The 24157-nt window shown below is 41.7% G+C and overlaps 1 protein-coding gene across 1 annotated transcript in view; it reads right to left on the reverse strand.

Moving 5' to 3' along the window:
- ROCK1 (Rho associated coiled-coil containing protein kinase 1) overlaps positions 1-24157 on the reverse strand; it is a 212652-nt gene that overhangs the window by 31382 nt on the left and 157113 nt on the right. Inside the window, exons 20-27 of the mRNA XM_068237237.1 lie at positions 22576-22760; positions 18893-18962; positions 9808-9911; positions 9512-9677; positions 8306-8399; positions 6645-6730; positions 2858-3046; positions 1948-2113 (exon numbers count right to left, since the gene is read on the reverse strand). Coding sequence (XP_068093338.1) covers positions 1948-2113; positions 2858-3046; positions 6645-6730; positions 8306-8399; positions 9512-9677; positions 9808-9911; positions 18893-18962; positions 22576-22760 — 1060 coding nt within the window. The remainder of the gene's footprint in view (positions 1-1947; positions 2114-2857; positions 3047-6644; positions 6731-8305; positions 8400-9511; positions 9678-9807; positions 9912-18892; positions 18963-22575; positions 22761-24157) is intronic.

Here is a 24157-nt window from a genome sequence, read left to right on the forward strand (position 1 = left end):
TCCTGGCGCAGTTCGCTGCTCTGTCTCCATTCTCCTTTTTGTGTTGCAATACCTCAAAGAAAAGGTCTCACATAGCGTAATACTGTCTCCTTAAAATAGCTTTTATTATAAAATTGCACTCACATGTCCAAAAAGTTATACTGCGCACAGAGTTTTTTCCCACGGGCTCTCCCCCGCTGCCAGGCCGGGCACACTCTACGGACTCCACTACCGTCCGACCCCCACTTGTCCAGCTCACAGGGCGCCTCTATTGTCCTGGTACGTCCGCCTCCGCCCTATCGATTTCGTTACTGTCTCGTAACTCATCAGGGGCACGGAAGCCGGACGCTAACCAGGAGGTATTTATATTCACGTGTTGCGGCTTGCTCGCCGCCCCCCCCTTTCCCCATCCACAGCGCGAATGCACTTCAATTGGTCAGATTCCGTGATGTCACGTAAGTCTAGGCCACCAATTGGACCTCACCGCTTGAAAAGAGACCCGGTGGATTTACAGTATGGGGAGCCTCCAGCCTGGAGGGCACAATATTGATCTAGATTTGAATTGCTTTATTGCTGATAATTGATTGTGCAATATGGGTAGATGCTACATGAACCAATACCCTGGATATGGATGATATGTGAAGTGTTTGGGTGTGAATCATGAAATAAAGCTCTGCATAATAGGTTTTATTTAAACTTTTATGGCAAATTATGATTATATGTATAATAAGTATGTATTATGCATTTAGACTAGTACAAAGGAATGACACAGTAATAAAAGATGTATATAATATAATTTTAATGTGCGGGGATAGTATGTAAGGGGTTCAGTGGGATTAATTTTAGATTATTGATTTATATTGTAAACGGTTTTCCCCCGCCACGCTGGGACGCAAACAGAGGGTGAGGAAGAGGTGGGGGGTGTGTTTACAGGAGCATGGAACACTCGCACCTCGGCCAATCAAAATACAGACCACGTGAGCCAATGGGAATGGAGGAGACAGAGAATGTCGGGAGTATGACGCGTAAGGCGTCATGGGGTGACGCGTATAGCGTCAAGCGGTGAGGTCCAATTGGTGGCCTAGACTTACGTGACATCACAGAATCTGACCAATTGAAGCGCATTAGCTCTGTGGATGGGGAAAGGGGGGCGGCGAGCAAGCCGCAACACGTGAATATAAATACATCCTGGTTAGCGTCCGGCTTCCGTGCCCCTGATGAGTTACGAGACAGTAATGAAATCGATAGGGCGGAGGCGGACGTACCAGGACAATAGAGGCGCCCTGTGAGCTAGACAAGTGGGGGTCGGACGGTAGTGGAGTCCGTAGAGTGTGCCCGGCCTGGCAGCGGGGGAGAGCCCGTGGGAAAAAACTCTGTGCGCAGTATAACTTTTTGGACATGTGAGTGCAATTTTATAATAAAAGCTATTTTAAGGAGACAGTATTACGCTATGTGAGACCTTTTCTTTGAGGTATTGCAACACAGAAAGGAGACGGCGCAGCGAACTGCGCCAGGATCCTGAGGAACCTAGGGTCCCTGGATATTGTGTGTGGTTGGCCAGTCTAGCAGTGGCCAATTTATCTGGTGAGTTTGATCACTAGTGGGCGCTTATGGTGGAGGTGCTGCGGTTATTGATGCAAGAACACTAATGAAAGGATGTGGACAGTATATTGAAGCATATGAAGTCAGATTACTGATGGTGTGCGCTAAACAAATATAAACTGTACAAAGGTTTGCCTGAACCTGGTGGTAGCGCACCCTATGGGATGTAGTTGGCTATAGCGCTTTGATATTGTGTTTTCACTGACCCTGACTTGCAGAGGTACAGTGGACCACACTCTTTTCCCCTTATTAAGATGGTCCCATTGGAAGTAAAGAACCTCTAGTGCATATGGCAAGTACTAAATAAGCTAAATAAACTATTAGAAAACCTTTTGAATTAACTAAGTAATATATTCCAAAACTTACCACCTATTGTGCCATCTGCCTCATCTGGCTGCAGACTGGCAACACTCGTAGAGTCCATACGTAGTTGTAACTCTGCCAATCTAGCACGCAGTTGTTCTATATCACTTTCCTTACTGTCTAGCTGCATCTGAAGTTCCGTCTTGTAGTTGCTTTCCTCAGTTAGTTGCTAAAAAATGGATATGATTGTTAATCACAGTTTAAACATCTACTTCAAAAAGTTGTTTTTAAAGGACTCATCAACTAACTGCTCATCAGACTTACATAAAAGCTTTATTATAGCAGATTTCATTACTCTAGTGCAAAGACCACCACCTTAACTTGAACTCCTATAAAATGCCTCAGGATAAAATGAGCATTGTGCCATTACAGAAGCAAGTAAATACGGTACATTGTCATTTTTTATTTCCAATGACATTCCAGTTTATGGTTTAAAGTGAACCCAAGGTGAAAATAAACGGATGAGATAAACAATTGTATTTATCCTCCTAATCCTAAAAAAAACTAAGACATCCCAGGATTTTATATTTAAACATTTAGAAAGTGGATTGAATGTTTTGTTGTCTCTGCTCAGTTGCAGTCTATCAAGTGCCCCTAAATGAAAATATATGAACTATATTAACTCTCTCCCTCCCTCTGCTCTCAGAAATATGTGAAAAATGTATTCTGCCAGGAAAACTTTTATGGCTGTAATTTGCTTATTAGTGATGTTTACTATATTCCTGACAAGGTACTGACAAGACAGGCACTGTCATTTTCGGCCTTAAAAATTAACTCTTTCAGGCAGCAAAATATAACAAGTAAAACACCCTGGTTATTAATTTGTTTAGTACTGTACATACACATGTTTATCTCATCATGTACACTTTAAGTCTCTGATTCCTACAACCTCCAGAAAGCAAAGGCTGATTACCATCAACATCTCCTCCATCTCTTTCTGGAACTTCATTGCCATCTGGTTGTATTTTTCTTTCTCCTGATTAAGATCTAGCTGCAGCTTCCGGTTTTCTTTCTCTTTCTTCCTCAAGTCTTGTGTGTTTGCCTTCTTTCTGTCCAGCTTGAAATCTTTTCGGTTCATAATCTCAGCTAGTTTATTTACAGCCTGGCAAATTGAAAATAATAATACATTTTAGTAATAATCAGTGCCACTGTCCACATGAAAGTATTACAATGAAGAACTGTAATCTAGCATAACAGCACACCTAAAAACATTTAGTCGGATGTGACATTCACCAGATCCTGAAAATGACTGAATGATTGACATCTCTATGATCAGATCACTGAGTAATGATTGTTTTTCTACCTCTCGCCACTCAACTTTCACAGGATTTCAGCAGAAACATAATCGAAATACTGCTACCACCAGCTATCAACCCCCACCACTCCCAACTGTGACTGATCAATAAAAAGTTTCAGACATTTATCAATATTTCAATCAAAATTGATAGACTGATGCTAGTTTTCAACTTATTTTCATTCAATGTTTTTTGTCTAAACAACCGATTCACCACTTCAGGTACCAGAGTTTTTGCCCCTTAAAGCGGGATTGTCATCATAAAAATCAAATTTCAACAGCAACTGGTCTGAGTGTATTAAGTAATAAAGATACTAATCCTGCATTCAAAACTTATAAAACGTTTCTGCTGTTATGGTTTGGAGTTACCACATACCTTAGGAGCACTGGCCCATTAATTGCCATTGTCATCGGCTGGCAAAACAATTGCATGCTAGGGGGTCTTTTTATCTATAATATATTCCTCCAATTTCCTTTATTTCCCCCTCCTAATGACATAAGACAGTGCAATTCCTAGTATAGACCTCAGTGGGAGTGTCTGAAGACTCTGGGAGGAGGGCATGTAACGAATATACAATTAGCAAGAGGAGAAAGAAAGTGCGAGGGAGGAAATGATGTAGTATTCGCTTCAGTCAAAGGTAACCAAGATGGAAACTGTCTAGAATAGGATTCTACGCTTTTCCTTTATAAAATTCACAGGAATCATAACGTAGACAGTGCAATACAGCTGTTATGTAAGTAGAACTAGTAGTTATCTACTTATATATGTGTTTTTTATTTCCAGGTTAGCATGGGTGTCACTTGTTCCTTAAAGATCCTATTTTGCCATATCAGCTGCGCTGCGATTGATACAGCAATAATTTTTATCATACTTATGCCATCAAAGTGATTTATATATTTTTTTTAACATAGGCATTCTTTGGGAAATATGTTTTTTCCCAAGAATTGTTTAATTTTATAGTCATTTAACAAGGCTAAAATAGGAATAAATGCAGAAAAAAAAAACCTCAAAAAAAAAAAATATATATATATATATATATATATATATATATATATATATATATATATATATATATATATATATATATATATATATATATATATATATATATATATATATATATACACATATATATATATATACACATATATATATATATATATATATATATATATATATATATATATATATATATATATATATATATATATATATATACACACATATATATATATATATATATATATATATATATATACACACCCCGTGTCCCTGCATCACACTGTCCCTGTGTAGCTGGGTCTGTGCTTTTTGCTACTGCGCATGTGCGCAGCACGGGCCCAGCCTCAGAGAGACAGGATGACGGGGCCAGGGAGCCGGGCACATTCGCAGAAACATGAGGCGGGGGCGGTGAGAGTCATAGACATAGAGCTAGTTTGTAAACGGGCTGGGGTACATGTATACAGTATATATATATTTTTTTTTTTTACTTTACCTATTTTTCAAATGCCAAGTGTCACAGTTCTAAAACACCTCGAAATACCATGTATCCCCTTTGATGCTGCATGTATAAAGCTGTCTTATAAGCCTACAGGATTCAGTCTGAAGAAGGCCCAAGGGCCAAAAGCTTACTTGTTTATAAATACTTTTAAGTTAGCCAATAAATGGAATCATCCTGATTCAAAACTTCTTGCTTTCACTGATAGCTAACACGGTACAATATTCTACTGCTCAAAATACTGAGAATCTCATATCTCAATTGGACTGTGATGAGGCCCACAAATTATACAATCTTACAAAATCTATGTTGTAAAAGGGTAAATGGAGTTCATATACAGTGCTTTGAATGGATATTCTAGGTAGTCTCTCGTATTACATAGAAATGGCAAAACTGGGCAAAATAGATTGTATCATTAGAGGGTACTTTTATATAGGTTAGCTGCATAGTAGGTGGCATAATGTCCGTTATGCAAAACCTGTGTTGTTCTATGAAAGCAGGAAGAGTAGCTCAAGGATGTACCCTGAATTTAAAGCCCAAGTGAACTCAAAACTAAGCAAACTAGCAAAGCAGCCTTTTTCATTAGTTTAGTTTAAATTACTGTGCAAATTATAAGTTCCGGTATTAGCTTTGGTAATTAATTTTTCAAATTCAAAAACCTTTTGCGTAGCTGTGCACCTATTTATACAGACTCTCTAGTGCGTAGCTAGTTAGCAGTTGGAAGACTGAGGCCTTACAATTCTTCATCACCCAATTCTTGTGAACTACAAGTACTCCCCATCACATGCAAGACTGAAGGCCCATTCACACTAGGGAAATTAGTGGGCGACTCCCGCTAACCACCAAAGCGCTGGTGCTTTTTAAAGCGCCAGTGCTATTCTAACCTATGGCATATGATCTCACTGCCACAATTGGTGCCGATCGCGGGCGTTTTGTGATTGGCGCCAATCGAAAAACACGTTACCTGCATCATTTTTTGCCGCAATTCTGTAGCGATTGCTGTACAGTGCTAAATAAAGTGCTGATAGTGATCGCTCTGAATTGCAGAAGTGTACAGTGATTTTACCACGCTAATCGCGGTAAAATCGCACGCGCTAAACGCTAGCGTTTTACACTTTTCAAGTGTGAATGGGCCCTAATGGTTTCTACTATGATGACGGGATGCTGGGAAAAGAAGCCTGACATCTATTGTTCTTCATACTTTTGATGTCACATGGTAACGTTTGATTTACCCTTGAATCCACCAGCTGAATCCAGACAGGGAGAGAAGTGAACTACATAGACAAGACAAAACATTTATATCACGCTTTACTCCTGGCGCACTCAAAGGCGTACCTATGAATTTGCCGCCGGGAGACGTGGGCACAGGATACAGCCGATATACGGCTTACCCTGCTCCTGCACAAGTTCTGGCGTTAATTACCATTTCCCCTCCAGGTCGACGTGGACGGTAGGGAATGATGTAATTCAGCGTTTTAATAACACTGCAGCACTCAAACAGGATAAAGTCCATGAAACATATTGTCACTGAGTTCTAATGCATTTTGGCCAATTGTGGAGTCTGTTTAATTTGAGGTCAATCCATAGTTTATACTACTTTTTGTGCAGTTTTTAATTATTATATATCTATTAGCACGTCAAGCCACAGATAATATGGTTATATTTTAGTTCTGCTGAATGCAAAATTTTGTTAGAGAGAACTTGAGGCCACCGCTGACCTCCATACACAATGCTAGTTATCTGGAACACTCATACTGTAATCGCAACACTATTTGGACTGCATTATAGCTAAAGGGACATAACAGTCACAAAAGCATCAGCAACGGCAGTCTTCTTATGCCAACTGAAAGATTTACTTTTAAACTGCATTAAAAGCACATCAAGATTGCTTCGCCCATTACCCTTACCTGTGTTTTAAGTGTTCTTTCAGTGTTAATATTCTTCTCGTACATAATCTTCATACTGCTTATTTCTTCCTGCTTCGTCTTAAACTCTAAAAAAGGATTGTACACATACGTATTACATAACCAACCTGGCAAATGTTGGGCATACATCATATTCAGCTATACAGCCATCACACACATACAGCAATTTTAAGAAAAGTTCACCGATTTCCAAAATAAGGCTTCAATGTTTTCTAGCTGAAAAGAGCAAGACATTAACTTTCAAGATATTTTTATAAAAGTGCAGGAAGCACTATAACAATGCCAAGAAAAGCTGAAGGGCAGATATTTGGTTTTTAATCACACAGGCCTAGTGCACACCAAAACCCGCTAGCAGATCCGCAAAATGCTAGCAGATTTTGAAACGCTTTTTCTTATTTTTCGGTAACGTTTCACCTAGCATTTTGCAGTTTTGGGAAGCGTTTTTGGTGTAGTAGATTTCATATATTGTTACAGTAAAGCGGTTACTGAACAGCTTTTGTAACAAAAACGCCTGCAAAACCGCTCTGAACTGCCGTTTTTCAGAGCGGTTTGTCTTTTTCCTATACTTTACATTGGAGGCAGAAACGCCTCCGCAATCCAAAAAATGCCTCACCCCGGGAGTATGAGTTTCTGCAAAACGCCTCCCGCTCTGGTGTGAACCACCCCATTGAGATACACTGACCAAGCGTATCCACGCCGAAAAACCCGCTCGGTGTGCACCAGAGCACAGAGTACATATTATACTTATCCCATTGGCCGCACAAGAGAAGGCGACATTAGTGACCCTAGCATGGCAGACTCCAGTGAAAACTATTTACTCCCCTGGTGAGATTAGTAAGTACCGATTTAATTTAATTATCAATACAGTGTTACTAAAGGCCGCTTAATTATTGGGTCCAGGTTTCCCTATTCTCCCACATCCACACCTATCTTATGGGTGGTGATAGAGGGGAATCAAATGGACATATCCCAAATAAAGTAATATAAATACGTTAACCAGTTGGTGAGCCTGCAGGGGTAAACACATACCGTAACACCTTGACATCCCAATAGTGCCAAGAGTAGGGTTTCTAGAAAACTTAAAGTGTAAAGTGAAAAGATTCAGGCAGTTAATTTAACTTGCTATAACGGATGCAAAATGCTGGTGAGAAGAAATGGTCTCTGAGATGCTTCTTCTCCTTGTATACAAATTGGATGCTGATTGGAATTAGACCAATTAAATTACTTCTTACTCACGGTGCAGGCATGTGTGCGCGTGCTGTAACGCTACGACGTTGACAGACCTAAAGCCCGTTTTTAAACGGGCTTAGGTCAGCTAGTAAATGATAACCTTCACACCGCTATTACAATCTTTGCATTGTGTCAGCTTCACTGGTTATCGTCACCAGTTAAGAGACTAATTTCAGACAACCTAAAAGAAGCAAGATTATACTATTTATTATAGACTTCTGGAATGAAAGAAATGTTTCACTCGTCAAAATAAATGAATATTTATTAGCAAATTACCGACTAATTTGAATGCACCGTTATCATCGCATCCCAAGAATACTGTAGCCTGCAATGTTCATTGCTGTTCTAGTAAGTTGGAGTGTATAGCTTCAGAGCAATTCAGCAAGATGACTAACTACATATGTAACACCTACCTTCTTCCAGTGCCTTGACCTTGTCCATTAGATCAGAATTTTCTTTTGATAATGTTTGGACATCTTTAGTTAATGTGTTGTTTGTTTCTTCCAGCTGCAAAAATGAGAAACGCCATCACTTGATTATGGTAAGAGTTTTTTTTCCTCTAATTGTTGCATGAACAGATTATAGGTGCAAATTATCCATCAAAACAAAGAAGGCTGTTAAAAAGTGGATTTCTCACAAAAAATGAACCAGGAAAACACGATGATTCTAAAAGTGGCCATGCACAATTTGATCAGGTAGCTAATCAATCTTACGCCGACTTACCCACTCTTTCACTGCTTGATATTAGGCCAGTGGAATCTGATCTAAAACCCGCCAATAAACTGGCAGATTGTCTCCCAGGGAGCCCAACAGATAGATTCATCTCTGATTGACATCTATTCAGAGAGGGATCTATAGAGACATACTGTATACTGCACATTGCCTTTTAACCAATTACTGCGGCTCCCCTAGGTGCATGCATGGCTATAGTGATTCGGATGCAGCCTGTGGAAAACTGCTGCCAACGCTATTCTTTTTTTTTTTTTTGTCCACACAGGATTTCGAATGCACCCTTGATTTCAATAAGGTGCAATTCTGCATCCGAAATAAGCAGAAACACAGCCGCAGTTTGCAGCTAGTTGAAATGGCCCTTAGTTTGAGAATCAGAGGATCTAAGTCACAGAATGGTATCTAACATTCTAGAAAGTGATTATACTGCCACATATCTTCTCATAAGAAAAAACATAACAGAGATTCTGCTAATCTGCAACTGACTGAGAAATTATCATTTCATCAGATTGCAATATTTGATCTAGATCCAATGTCATTTGACATCTGATGAAAAAAATGATGTACTGTACGCGATGCTCTGCTTGCTTTGCACTAATTGCGGCACAAAACAATGCCTCTGTCAATCCACCTGCTGCACGATCGCAGAAAATGTACCACCCCACTAATTCACCCTTCCGATTTTCTAGAATAGATTGTCTATCTTATTAGTTGTAGTGAAACGATTACTGGCAGATTCTACTCATTTACAGGCCTGACTGCTCTGTAGGGATGGGGAAGACCATTTTCCCTTGCATCACAAAACAGTGGATGTGTTTCATCTACCCTTAGACTAAAACTGTCAGAACGATTAAACTGCATACTCTAACAATACAAAAAAAGAGGCATACCTTGCGGATGGTATGGTCTTTATCTATGACGTCTTGCCTGACTCTTGAGGAAAGCTTCTTGTTCTCTTGAGATAGCTCAAAGCATTGCTCTTCTAGGAGTCCTCTGGCAAGCTGCTCCGATTCTGCTTTGGTAACAGCCAGATCCAACTGTGCAGTAAGAGTATTTCTGAAAAGACAAGGACATTTTTTGATTTTTATAGTGAACATATACAAATGCTATACTAGGTGACGAAACATAACACAAATGTTGTACAAAAGGTTTATAATCTAGGCAAAAAAGTTTCTGCACACATTACTTCTCATTGTGAAGTTCATGTGATTTCTTTTCTAACTCTTGTCCGAACTTTGTCTTTTCTTCAACCTCCTCTTTCAGTTCTTTCACCTGAGTTTTATACAGCGTCTGTAAACAAAAGCAGTTGCAGCGTCAAACAGGGCATAATAGAGTTTCACTACTTAAAGTGGAACTTAATGAATAAAATTGCTCATTTTGTTATTAAATGTATAAATGTTTTATTTAGAGTCTTCACATTGTAAAATATTTCCTAACCCTGATTTACATTCTAAAATGTATCACAGGTTGAGACATCTTAAGGGCTCTTTCACACTAGGAGCTGTTCTGTCCATTTTGACGAAGCGCACCTAGGATGCAATTAGAAACGTAACATAAAAGTCTATTGACTCATGTTTCATGTCACGGCTGAAGAATTTCAAACCAGACAGTAGGATTCTAGTTAGACCCAAATGTTCTGCAAGGAGACCCGTCAGAAATGAGTTTCACAGGGTTAAAGAGAACCCGAGGCGGGGGGGGGGGGGGGGGGGGGGGGCGTGGCCTGGCTATGAAGCTGTGAGGACGTGCAGCGCCTGAGCTCCGCAGAACCTTAAAATCCTGACTGATCCTGTTCACTCCAGACGGCGACCTTTGGCTTAAAAACAGCGGACAAGTGCTGGCTGTAACCCAGAATCAGTGAGACGAGATGGCAGCAAGATTCGTAAAGGCTTCCTCCTCAGCCTCAGCGCGACTGGCTCAGTACGCGCATGGCGGCTCCCAAAATGGCGGCGGTGCGGTCTCCCCTGATCCAGGCGACTCAACTACAGTCCCGATGGATGACACCCTCCCACTGGACGGGGTTGAGACGGACACCCGCACATCACCTGCAACGCCCGACGGAGTCCACAGTGAGTATGCCATGTCTGCCAAAGCTGCGGGGAGTGACTGGGAGGAAAGGGCGGCTGCTGCAAATGAACTAGGCCCCAACCCTGATGGCGAGCCGTCCAGATTACAGCTTTTAGAAGCGATTATGGAACTTAAATCCTCTATCACAGTCAAGTTAGATGCTATACAATCTGAAGTATCCTTCGTAAAAGCAGATTTACACGAATTGCGTGACCGCACTGGCGATGTTGAGCGACGTATAAGTGGCCTTGAGGACGAGGTTAGGCCTCTCCAATCTGAAATTAACCAGCAAGGCAAAATCTGACGCACATTCTTTTAAACTCTCTGATCTTGAGAACAGATCCAGGAGAAATAACCTTCGCTTCGTAGGATTCCCAGAAAAAGTTGAAGGCACAGACCCTGAGGAATTCTTAAAAAAACTGGATCACTACAACTATAACAGACTTTAAACCCTCTAGACTGTTCTCCATTGAAAGGGCGCATAGAATACCAGGGGGCACACCTAAACCGGGAGCCTCGCCGAGACCCCTAATTGCCAGGTTTCTTAACTACAGGGACAAAACAGATATTCTAAAAGCTACAAGATTTGCTAAAACACCAACTCAGTATAATGGAGCTGATATCCATATATATCAAGACTTCTCTGTAGATGTGCAAAAGCAGCGCTTCGCTTTTATGGTTGTTAAGAAGATGCTTAGGGAGAAAAACTTGGAATATAGCATGATGTACCCTGCAAAACTACGCGTTGTACATGACAGCACAGTGATGTTTTTTACACAGCCGCGTGACGCAGTTAACTGGCTGGAATCTATTGGAAAAGACAGACCCAGGGCCAATATGCCTGTTCGCCGGCGTGTGTAGCTACTGGAGCGGAGATTTCATGCAGTACTGTATATATCTCAACTTATAACCATGTTCTCTGTCTGGGCCTTTAATAACGCTTTTTTCATTTTTTTATAATGCTGACAACCGGATCGGACTGTTGGATCTATGTGCCTGGCTGAGTACCTCTCTATTCTATATAGAAGCTATAGTACAGGGGCTCTGCCTGACTCTGTACTTACCTGCCTTTATATGCAGCCCTGGGTAGCTAGCACTGCAATAAGTGTCCTTATACTCTGCTTTCATTAACAGACTGTATGTCAAGGAACTTTATAATATGGAATGTATCTCCATGTATGTTTTCACTCTTCCCCCCTCTAGGTATACAGACATAGTGCAATGCACTTCGTTATCATCTGTCAATCTCTCGTAATAACTTCGCTAGTGAATGAACAAATGGGTTATAAAACTTTGCTCTATGTGCGCTGCACTGTTACATATAACTGGTTTATTGTTAGCCATAACTTGGAGTTAGTATTACAAACGGGTAGGTTCTGGAGTTGTTTCTCTAGTCAACGTTCCCAAATGCTGCAAGGGTTAAGGGAAAAAGCGGGTTGTAGTTCTGGGCAACTTGCGGGGCGGGGGGTGTTGATCTTTTCTGTTGTTACTCCATTGACAGTGTTATTGATTATTATGGTGCACAGTGTAGGCGCAATTTCTGCATATATAATTGACAATGGCTGAGTTTAAAATAATCTCATGGAATGTCAGAGGTATGAACCATCCCATTAAGAGGCGTTTAGTCTTTGACTACTTAAAGAAGCGTGGTCCCTGCATCATGTGCCTGCAGGAAACTCACCTTGTTGGTGCTAAACTTGCGATCCTTAAAAAACCTTGGATAGCTAATGTATATGCTGCACAGCATTCTAATTACTCCAGAGGTACTGTTATTCTAATTACGAAAACTGCACCTATTAAAACTCTCTCTGCTTACTCAGACCCCCTCGGTAGATTTGTTATACTGCAGATCCTGTATGAAGGGACTACGCTAACAATTGCATCAGTTTATGTACCTCCCCCTTTCCATATATCAGTCCTAGAAAACTTACTTTCGCATATATATAACATGCCCCCTGCTCCTGTACTTTTATGTGGAGATTTTAATAACATTTTAGATCCCTGTTTGGACAGATCTAACCCGGGAGACCATCGAGGTTATGTAACTTTCAAAGAATGCATTCAAAAGCACAATCTGTATGATATCTGGCGTTGGAACTACCCAAACAAATCTGTATTCTCTTGTTTCTCTGACCCCTCGAGATCTATGTCTCTCATAGACATGTGTCTTGGCTCTTATGACCTGTTATCCAAAGTAGGTCGCCCAGAGTATCTCCCACATGGAATTTCAGACCACTCTCCCTTAATTTGTTCCTTTACTGGTGCTGTGACTGGAACTAGAGGTCTAAGGATAAACCCCCTATGGCTCCAAGACGAAACAGTATTTACGCATTGTATGTCACAAATGTCTGAGTACTGGGATCTTAACCCAGGCACTACATCAACAAATCTAGTGTGGGACGCCTCAAAAGCTGCTCTTCGCGGCCACTTTAATCATATTAAAGGTATCACAATTAAAAATGATGAAGCTTATATGGCTACAACAGAATCTAGCATGATGTTAGCTAAAGGGAAATTTGAAGCATCTCCAACTACTGATAACTATCGGGAATGGTCCAGGGCCAGACACAACCATGAACTTCGTTTGCTCAATAGAGCCAAACGCAAAGAATTTATAGGTCACCAAAAATTATTTGAATGGGGCAATAAATCTAGCAAAATTCTGGCAAACCTTGTTAAAAATCAGGCCCCCACTGTAGCTATCCCCAGAATCCAGACGACAACGGGGCAGATTCTTTCTACCTCAACAGAAATTCTATATGAGTTTTAAAACTTCTACGGTACACTGTATAGCTCGCCTGTTTCAGGTGGTCCGGCCCTGGCTCCTAAATTTCTCGATGGTTGTCAGCTTCCTTATCTTGATGATACAGACAAACTATTACTTGACGCTCCAATCTCATTAGAGGAAGTGTTAAATGCCATCAAAACCCTTAGACCCAATAAGGCACCAGGCCCGGATGGAATACCCTCTGAATGGTATGTGAAGAGTAGAAAACTAACTGCAAGCATGCTCCTCAAAACTTTTGAAGGTGCCTTCAGCTCTGGACTTCTGCCTCCCTCCATGAGAGAAGCTCATATTACGCTCCTCCTGAAACCAGACAAAAACCCAGAGCTCTGTGATTCATATAGGCACATCTCTTTATCAAATTCAGACGTTAAGGTTTTAGCTAAGGTCATTGCAAACCGGCTTAAACAAGTAATTGAAAAGCTTATATTTCAGGATCAGACGGGATTTATCCCTAACAGATAGACTAAACTGAATCTCAGGAGACTGTTCGTGAACCTCCAGCACTCGCACTGCCAATGCCGGCACCCGAGTCCTTTTAGCGTTAGATACAAACAAAGCTTTTGACACTGTTTCTTGGCAATATCTTTGGGCAGTGTTAGATAAATTTCAGTTTGGCCCAGTTTTTAAAAAATGGGTCCAACTTCTCTACACTGATCCTATAGCATGTGTCAGGGTAAATGGCCAGCTATCAAAACCTTTTAAAATCAGTAGAGGCACACGCCAAGGGTGCCCCCTATCGCCTCTTGTTTGCTCTTGCAATGGAGCCCCTAGATACTTTTATTCGCGAAGACCACGGTATAGGTGGCTGGATTATCAATAGAGTACATGAAAAAATCTCGTTGTATGCTGACGATGTATTATTATACCTAGATAAACCGACATCGTCTCTGCAGAGGGTGCTGGAGGTTTACGAGGAATTTGGAGTAATATCTGGACTGAAAGTCAACTGGTCTAAATCAGTTATGCTACAAGTAGACCCTTTTCCCCAAGAAAGGATGGCATGTGACCTTCCCTTAAAAACAGTCACAAGCTTTAAGTATCTCGGAATAGTGATCACTAGATGTAATGATACCTACGTTTCCAACAACCTTACAATGGTATTATCCAACATAGAGGGTAAATTAAAACGCTGGCCCACGCTACCTCTGGATCTGCTTGGCAGAGTGAATATTATTAAAATGATTGTTGCCCATAAAATATTATATATTTTATTAATGTCCCCATGCTGGGTCACTGCTGCACAATTCCGTAGGATAAACGCTCTTGTACTAGGTTTTCTCTGGGCAGGTAGGGCTCCTAGACTTTCCTTAGACGTACTGAGTATGCCTGTTAAAAATGGTGGCCTGGCTTTGCCGCACTTTCAACTTTACTACTTAGCGGCCCAGCTTACATACGTTAGACGATGGGTACATTGCATCAGAGATGATGCGTCGTTGGATACTGAAGCTAACATTGCCTCGTCATACGAAGCACTATGTAATGTTATATATAGAGGTGGTATACCGCCTCCACAACAATCTGAGATTATAGCATACTCTCTTACAGTATTCCATAAAACTAGGAAAATGGTAGGAGATAAATCTAATATTTGCTCGCCCAGCTCGACTATATGGGGTAACCCGAATCTTCCTGAATTTGAATCAATTGATAACACTTTCTGGGTCCAAAAAGGAGTAAAGTATATTCACCAGTTATATCACAATGGTATATTTAAAACCTGGTTCCACCTAGCGTCAGAGTTTCATCTCCCTAGATATGCTAAATTTAAATATTTCCAAATAAGGCATGCTGCCATGGCCCAGTTTAAGACCCCCACGGTTAATTTATCTTCTGAAATTGTGGAAAACTGGCTACTAGCTAAAGATAGTGACAAGCTTATCTCCAAATTCTACTCTTACCTTGTCACATTTAAATGTTCTGCTCGGCTGAACAGGTCCAGAGAGCTATGGCATGACTGGGGGGAGGAGGTATCTCAGGGAGAGTGGTCTGAATTCGAGGAGACTTATATGAAGACAAACTAATACAGCTTCGCTGGTTCCATCAAATTTATATTACTCCAGTCAAACTATCCAAATTCTCAAGCGGAACAAGCGATGTTTGCTGGAGATGTGGGTGTAGTCCAGGCACGTTCCGTCATATGACATGGGACTGCACGATAATTCAAACTTTCTGGAGTAAAATAACTCTCTTTTTACTAAATTCCTTAAATATTCAGCTTGTACCTTCATATAAGTCTTACCTGTTGGGACTGATTGAAGATCACCCTTTAAATAAATACCAGCGCATTTTAATTAGACTCCTGCTTTTCTATGCTAAAAAAAACCATTGCTTTAGAATGGAAGCTCTCCTCTGAGCCCTCATTTAAAATATGGAAAAGTCTCATTAACACTGCTCTCCCCTTATACAAACTTACTTGGATTGCTAGGGGATCTCCAAATAAATTCGATAAAGTCTGGAAGGGATGGCTAGACTCCTCTGACTCAACTAGTGAACATTTAGATATCAACCCTCATATTTTAGATATAATTCAATGATATGCTTTCAATGGGTAAAATGATTGGCTGCGTCCTGCCTCGTACGGCTTCTCACTACAGTATATACATGCCTCTGTTTATGTGTTACTCACCTGTAATCTGTCAATATTCCTCATAAATTGTATGTGCCACATGCGTGTACATGGTACACATCTCTTTACTGTCAATGGTCTGTCTATTGTGTTAATTTGTTTGTTTGAAAACAATAAAAAGGTTAAAAAAAAAAAAAAAGAGAGAACCCGAGGCGGGGTTCTAACAACAAAATCCCCATACAGAGGCTGGGTCTGCCTATAGAGCCCAGCCTCTGTTGCTATTTAGATTCCCCCTAAATCCCCCCTGCGCTCAGCGAGACCCGATAAATCACAGCCGCGCTGTTTACACCTCCTCCTGTCAGTCTCGGCTGCTCCCCCGCCTCCTGCATTTCTCCGGTCCCCGCCCGGGGAGGGAAGGGACGTGGGCGGGGACTGGAGCGGTGCAGGAGGCGGGAAGCGGCGAGACTGGCATTATGGAGGTAAATACAGCCCGCTGCGACAAGCTCTGTGTCGGCAGCGCAGCTCTGAATTATGGGGTCTCGCAGAGCGCAGGGGGGGGGGGGGAAAGGGGACTTAAGGGGAATCTAAATAGCAACAGAGGCTGGGCTCTATAGGCAGACCCGGCCTCTGTATGGGGATTTTGTTGTTAGAACCCCACCTCAGGTTCTCTTTAAAGTAAACCAGAGACAGATGTAACTAAAGATACTTACCACCCGTGGCTTCCTCCTGCCCCATAAGCATATGAGTCCCTCACAGTCCTCCTGCGGTCTGTCATTCAGCCACAATCAGCCCCCATAACTGGTTCAGTTTGTGTCAGTCAGGGTCTTCTGCGCATGCACAGACCTAACCGACTGATGCGACTGAGCCAGTTTCCGAAGCTGATTGCAGCTGAACTGCAGACCATGGGAGGACTGCAAGGGACTCAGACTTGCTTATGACTTGACAAAGACACACTGGCGTGTCGAAACGCGTCGTCATTATCACCCGGCACGCGGAGCTTGCCTGGACTCCACACCTGCCACAGACCCTTGTTGATGTCCCCCGCTGGCCATGGTCAACATCCAAGGAGTGGAACATTGAGCATGTGAGATATGCTTGCAAATGTATGAAATCTTGTACGTGCATTTCTTTTGCAATTTGCAAACTGAATTAAAGGCATTGCACCATAGAGGCGCTCTCTACTCTCTCCTTTTTCTGATACAGTCACTTGTGAAATCCCACTGCTGAAAGCGCTGCACCGGATGCTACCTTTGCTCCTTTTAATGTCTGACACTGGCATTGGAGAACTGATTCACTTGACATAACATCCTTTAGTCCTGGTTGTAACACGCAGCGCGCATATATTTGTCTATTGTGCTTATGGTGCTAGAGGAGCCCCGGGTACGTATCAAATCTATAGTTATATCCGTCTTTGGTAAACTTTAAGGCCGCTGACATGTAGCCTTCCACTTACTTACTGGTGTCCAATCTATGTAACAGAATACGCTTCTTCATAGGGAAAGTTGTCAATTGTCTTTTCCAGGTTTGAATGTAAACTTGGTTTGTTTTTGTCAAAAAAATGAAACCAATCAAAACTTTTAGTACAAAAAGAATTATTATTTAGTATTTATATAGCGACGACATATTACGCAGCACTGTACAATATATATATATATATATATATATATATATATATATATATATATATATATATATTGTCACTAACTGTCCCTCAAAGGAGCTCACAATCTAATCCCTACCATTGCCATATGTCTATATTATGTAGTTTAAGTACTGTAGTCTAGGGCCAATTTTAGGGGGAGCCAATTAACTTATCTGTATGTTTTTGGAATGTGGGAGGAAACCGGAGTGCCCGGAGGAAACCCACGCAGACACGGAGAGAACATACAAACTCTTTGCAGATAGTGCCCTGGCTGGGATTCGAACCAGGGACCCAGCGCTGCAAGGCGAGAGAGCTAACCACTACGCCACCGTGCTGCCCTATGTGCATATCTTTGGCCAGTAATATCGCATCTTAATACAAGAACGCAAATATGCCTGCAGAAAAAAATTGACCACCACCCAAATTTTTTTCACATAAACAGAAAATTTAGATGGTATAGTACCATTTGATTTACATGGGCTAAAAGCTCTAATGTGTTTTTGCATCATGGAAAACATAAAAAATGCACAAAAAAGTGTGAAAGGGTGTAATCATCAGCCAAAACACTTTAGTTTGGACGGGGCTATCCTGTGAGTCCACCAAGGAGTGCTGCCCCCATTGTTGGATATAAAAGGAGCAGCAGCGTCACTGGACAGCCAAAAATAAAGCGGACCTGAACTCAGAACTTCCTCAGCTCTAAAAAAAATTTGCAACAGCATAATAACCTTTAAGTAAAAACATTTCTTTTTTACAGCTGATACAAGTCCTGCGATAAATCTGCAGTTTGTCTACTTCATGCTTTTATGGAAGCAGACCTATTCACATCCTGTGTTTATAAATTAGCTGCTCTGCCATGGCAAAGGAGAGTCCTGATCTGACAGCGGAGAAATCAAATTACAGTGGTGATTAGTCACAGATGAGGGAAATTAGACAGGCTTAATGCTCTAAATACATACAGGGTGCATCTCTATATTTTCCTTATGTCCTGGGCAAGAACTCAGGTCCACTTTAAGCTATTTAGGAGGATTTTACAGTTTTAGAGCATGATTTCTGGGCTACTGGGAGGGAGAAGATGGTGTTTAGTTAATAAAAAGTTTTGCTAAACTTTGGCTTTAATTACAAATTTGCTTATGCAGCAGGTTTGTATTTTAATTTTAGCATAGGTAGAGTCCATTTAAATAGAAAAATAAAAATAAAAAAAAAAAACTTACTGAAAAATACTGCTCAGCTTCCAACTGGTCTTGAAGTTCCTTCATCTGACCTTCATTTCCTCTGTATTGCCTGGTAAAAATAGCACAATGAACAACTTAATCTACAGGAAGATACTAGTAAAGTACACAGACTGAGTTTAAGTTCCAGAGCATCCCCAATATAAAGGCTGCCACACACTGGTCGACTGTCACCAGATCGACCCCGCTCTGATCGAATCTGATCAGAAAGGGATTTATTTAAACAAAAGAAAAAGCATCCATGGTTTATAAACCAAGTGACCACACACTGTATATAGTGAAAATATAATTTAATTTATTTAAGGACGTGTCCAAGGAACATAAAAACAAAAGCCAATCGCCAGAATTGCTGGGAGGAGGAGATGTATAAACAAGTGTTGATATTAATAAGTAATCACAAACTGCCAATGGGGGTAAGGGTGCTGAATCAAACAGATCACCTAGATGGTCTGAATCTGGCTGCTGACCTAATCTCCTTCAATACTATCATCAGGGTATTAATAAATGGTATATTAAGCAGTCAGGAAAGATATTAGCAATAAAGCTCGCTTACCATCCCACAGCACTGAAACCTCTCAGCTCCTGCTGGTGAATGAGTCTCACATGTATCGCACCACCGCCGAATGCTTCTTCGGAGCTAAAAGATTAAATGACCGGGGCCGCCATAAATACCTTCAAAAGCCGCCGCAAGACAATGCAGGGGGCGTGGCCACGCCTCCTGTGCGTCGCTCCATCACGCTCACTGCACTGACCCTCTGCATACAGCGTCATCAGGCAGGCGCCGCTCAGGTCATTATCCATGGATATGGATGTCTTTATATTGCTCGGTTTTGTGATTGTACAGAGAGGGATTTATTGGCTGCACACAGATTCACAACCTGTGGAGCTGCCACTGCCTCGCCTCCCCCGGCCAGCAGCAATACATCACCTGTTCCGCCGCCGCGAGTCCCCGGGTTTGTGCTGTCCCTTTCTCCAGCTGGTCTTCTTCTGCAACTTCGCTTCAATTCCTGTCCCGTCCTGTGAGAAAGGGAAGTTCAAACAGTAGAGGGCGCTCTACTGTTAGAACGTCCTCTTCTCACAGGATGGGACAGGAAGCGGAGAGGAGATGCAGAAGAAAGCCAGCCGGAGAAAGGGACAGCACGGACCCGGGGACTCGCGGCGGCGGAACAGGTGATGTATTGCTGTGTCGGTCCTTGCCAAATTGAACGCCGCTAACAACGCACTCCCGACCCACCGGCAATCGAGAAAAAATTTCCGCTGGGACAGAACGACTGAATCGATTTAATTTGGATGAAAACTGGTCTAATCGGTCAGTGTTCGCGATTCACGGCAGATGTATATCGTGGGAAATCAATGTAGTCTAAGGGCACCTTAAAGCTGGATAGTGATGAAGCAGACCAAGCAATAGCTCTGAACCACGTCAGACCCAGCGTGTAAGCAGTTACATAGCAGCTGAGCAGTTACATACAAAATTGTAGCAGTCTTGATGTTACTTCTATCCTCTAATAGTAAGGGCTGGAACTCACTAGAGAGCTTTTTTGAGCATATAGGGAGTGCTTTAAATCGCTAGCGATTTCCCTAAACGCTCTGCCAATGTAAATAAATGTAACAAATTCCACAGTAGAGATTGCAATTAGCAAAATTGCAATCGCAGGACATGCAGCATTTTGGGAGCGTTTGCGCTTCAATATAAAGTATATAAGCGCTGGCAAATCGCACATGAATCTCTACACATAGCAATTTGTGTGTGATTTTAAATAACTGCAAACTGTAAAAAAAAAAATTATATCCATTTGAAAGGACCAATCAGAATTAAACTCGCTCATCGCAAATCACAATTAAATCACAATCAAATCACAATAGCTGGCAAAAAGCTTACACTTTTTAGAATCGCTACCAAAATGTCTGGAAATCTCTCATGAAATCACTTACAAAACACTAGGGATTGCAATAGCGCGTTGCGATTTTTAGTGGGTTCCAGGCCTCAGGCTGCATCTGAGGATCCTATCCCTACCTACAGCTGCCCCATCTCACAATGCTTCGGGGCTCTCCAGTGCCGCTCGGTGGTGGAAGAGGAGATCTTACCCAGCATCCAGATCAGGTAAATATCAGGAGCTCCCTGCACCACTTTGCATGAGACTGGGGGAAGCTAGAGAATACATGGCACCACATTACGCACGCGCACGCACACACACACACACTTCAAGGGTTAAATAAGGAAGGTTCTCATGCATTCAAATAAGATTATGATCCCATAGACCAAAACACCTGACTAATTTTATCATGCCTTGATGAGGTGTATAATTATGATGGAGGGGCTGGGAGATTGTGTACTCAGATTCAAGGTATAAAGTTTGAAATAACCTGCGAACAATCTAAGGAATTCTGGACCACAACTGAAGGGATTAATAATTTCTCATCCCCCCCAAAAAAAATAACCTAAAGTGTACCAGAGATGACGAATACTTACCGTTATATACATATCTGGGGCTTCCTCCAGCCCCATGCGCACGGATCGCTCCCATGCCGCCGCCGTCCACCTCCCGCAACACCGGTAACAGGTCTCGTTACTTCAGTCAGTCACGGCCAGTCTGTGCAAGTGAAGTGCGCTCTTTATGTAACTTTACAGCGGCTGCTGGATAGATACGTAGAGAACGCACTCTCTTGTGCAGACTGGCCAAAGTAACGGAACCGGACACCGGAGCTGCAGGCAGCGGAGGACGGCGGCGTGGGAGCAATCCGTGGGCTGGAGGAAGCCCCAGATTTGTATAAAACGGTAAGTATTCGCCATCTATAGTTTCCTTTAAAGGCAAGCAAAGGTGAACCTAAACAAAAAGACCACCACCTGGAGACCACCACCCACGCCAGGGACCCTTTTGAAAATCGCGACTGCGCTCCATTCATAAGCTTGACCATGCTGGAGCTCGGCTGCGCAGTAGTACAGGCGTAGCGTACTAGAAAGAAGAGAAGCATTTTCACGTAACATATCCGACTAGCCCTGCACGTTACACGGGTGGGGGCCAGGAGGACATGAAAATCCTCTGTAGGCTCCATTATGGCAACCATTGATCCTTCTGATGTTCAACCTTCACTGACAGTAACTTCTGCATCAGTGTTTTTCTGTTGTATGCCTCATTTCCTATGATTCCCTATAAGTATGAGAGCATCCAACACAATCAGCAAGCTGTATTCAAGGCTAACTCTTAACACAACTATAAAAAAAATAAAGTCTATGTGATCTGGACAAGAGAGCCGAAAGGATTAATAAGGATAAAAAAAATACTGAATAAGGAATGCAGGCATATTCTGCTTTTGCTAAGAAAGTACATGTCTGCTGAGGTAACGTCCAGGCATACATACTGCAGTCCCATGCCAAGAATGCAATTCATTAACTGAACTGTACCGCTCTCCACTAGACTTCATGTCCCCAGCTATCAAAACATCGCACTCACAAAACCACTAATTGTCAGCTGGAGCTGCCAAGACCACATGATAGGTGGACAAGCCTTTCCTGCCCCATAAACCCTTTCACTTCTCAGCTTACACTTCCCCATCTCTATAGAATGTGCTAGCATTCCTGGATCGTATAAACAAGGTTAATGTCTATTTATAATACAGGACACATTGTAACTATAAGAAAATATATAGACTTAAAATATACATACTTTGTTAACTGAACAAGCTCAAATTCCAACAACCTCTTTGCTTCCAATAACGTATTTATTTCCTGCTTCATCTGCTTTTCGGACCCCTTTAAATTATCAGCTTCAAATGCTTGCACCTTCAGCTCATTCTGCGTCACTATCCTCTTCTTTGTCTCTTGCTCCAGTTGCAGTGACAGCTGTTTCACCTACAAACATAACAATCAAGTCAGCTTCCACCATACAGTACGCTGGTATACAGGTGGTGTGCCTGAACAGTTTCCCCCTTGCCCCTTTTTTAAATAAAGTCGTATCATTGTGACCCTAGAATCGGCCTGAATTAGAAAATGTTTTGACTGGGAAAGGCTGGCATTCATTGCTGCACAAACTTTCTATTAAGATAAGTAACGTTCTATGTGGTTACCACATTTATGCCCTAAATGATCTTGGGGCGTTTAGCAAGATGGAACAGAATGTGATGGCTTAACGTAGGCCATACATATAGCGATGATGGGCAAATGCGACCAAGAGAAAAATCATTCTTCAATCAAATCTGATTAGAGAGAGATCTGTTGGCTGCCAATACACCACAGGCCGATTCCTGATCAATTTCAATTTCATACTGAAATCGATCCGGAATTGACCTTGTGACGTGGCATCCGCTGTCCCTGTAATGCCCAATGTGGAAGTCATCACCTTCCCCCCCACCCTGAACTGCATACATTACCTGTCTGTGGTTGGCAGAGTAAAGATATGTCACACGGCAAGCACGTGAGGCACGTGTATGGATGGAGGATGGAACCTGCAGCCAGCAGCGGACACGGACAAGTAATGTACAATGCACTGGGCACACACTGGATATTAGGGGAGATAGCATCAGGAGTTTCCTCAAAGTCGATAGCTGTATGGACACCTTTACTGTATGTAACACATTTTCTATGCTGCGGTTTAATTAAAGATTTGTGTGATTTTGAAGTTATGTAGATCCATTTGTAATGTAGAAGAAACTAGAGATCTGGTAACATGACAGGATAAACTTAATCCTCTTTTTCTCGGTTATTAAAGGAATACTATCGATTAACGTGTTTTTTTTAACCTGAGTAGAGAGAGTTCCTGAAGTGCTGGTAAATAATTATGTATACATTTCATTTGCTTATCTCTTGTTTACTGTAACAAATTCCTTTCACTCTGAACTGACTGCACTATCTGCTCATTTCTGACAGGAGAGTTGACGGAGAGTTTCCCTCACAGTGTAGTTAACTCTGTGTGTAACTGTGTGTGAGAAAGCTCTCGGAAAAAGCTGCTTGTTGTTGAGCTGTCTGCAAGAGAGCAGAGGAAATGTAACTTGTTTTAAATGTGTAATTGTCTGTGACACCACAGCTTTTCATATTTTTTGGGTTTTCAGGGAAAAATACTCTGTAGTCTGATATGCAAAAATACAACACTGGCAGTGCATTGAAGCAGACACCCCTTTGTGAATGTCCCATTAGAGCTAAATCCTACACACAATGAATTAAAGCTTTTGCCTCTGATATTTAACATAAAAATTGGAAAATGTTTACACAGCTACTTAGAGACATTATTTGTACATTGTCATTTTAGAATC

Source organism: Hyperolius riggenbachi, chromosome 5 (assembly GCF_040937935.1).
Source record: "Hyperolius riggenbachi isolate aHypRig1 chromosome 5, aHypRig1.pri, whole genome shotgun sequence".
Classification (NCBI taxonomy): domain Eukaryota; kingdom Metazoa; phylum Chordata; class Amphibia; order Anura; family Hyperoliidae; genus Hyperolius; species Hyperolius riggenbachi.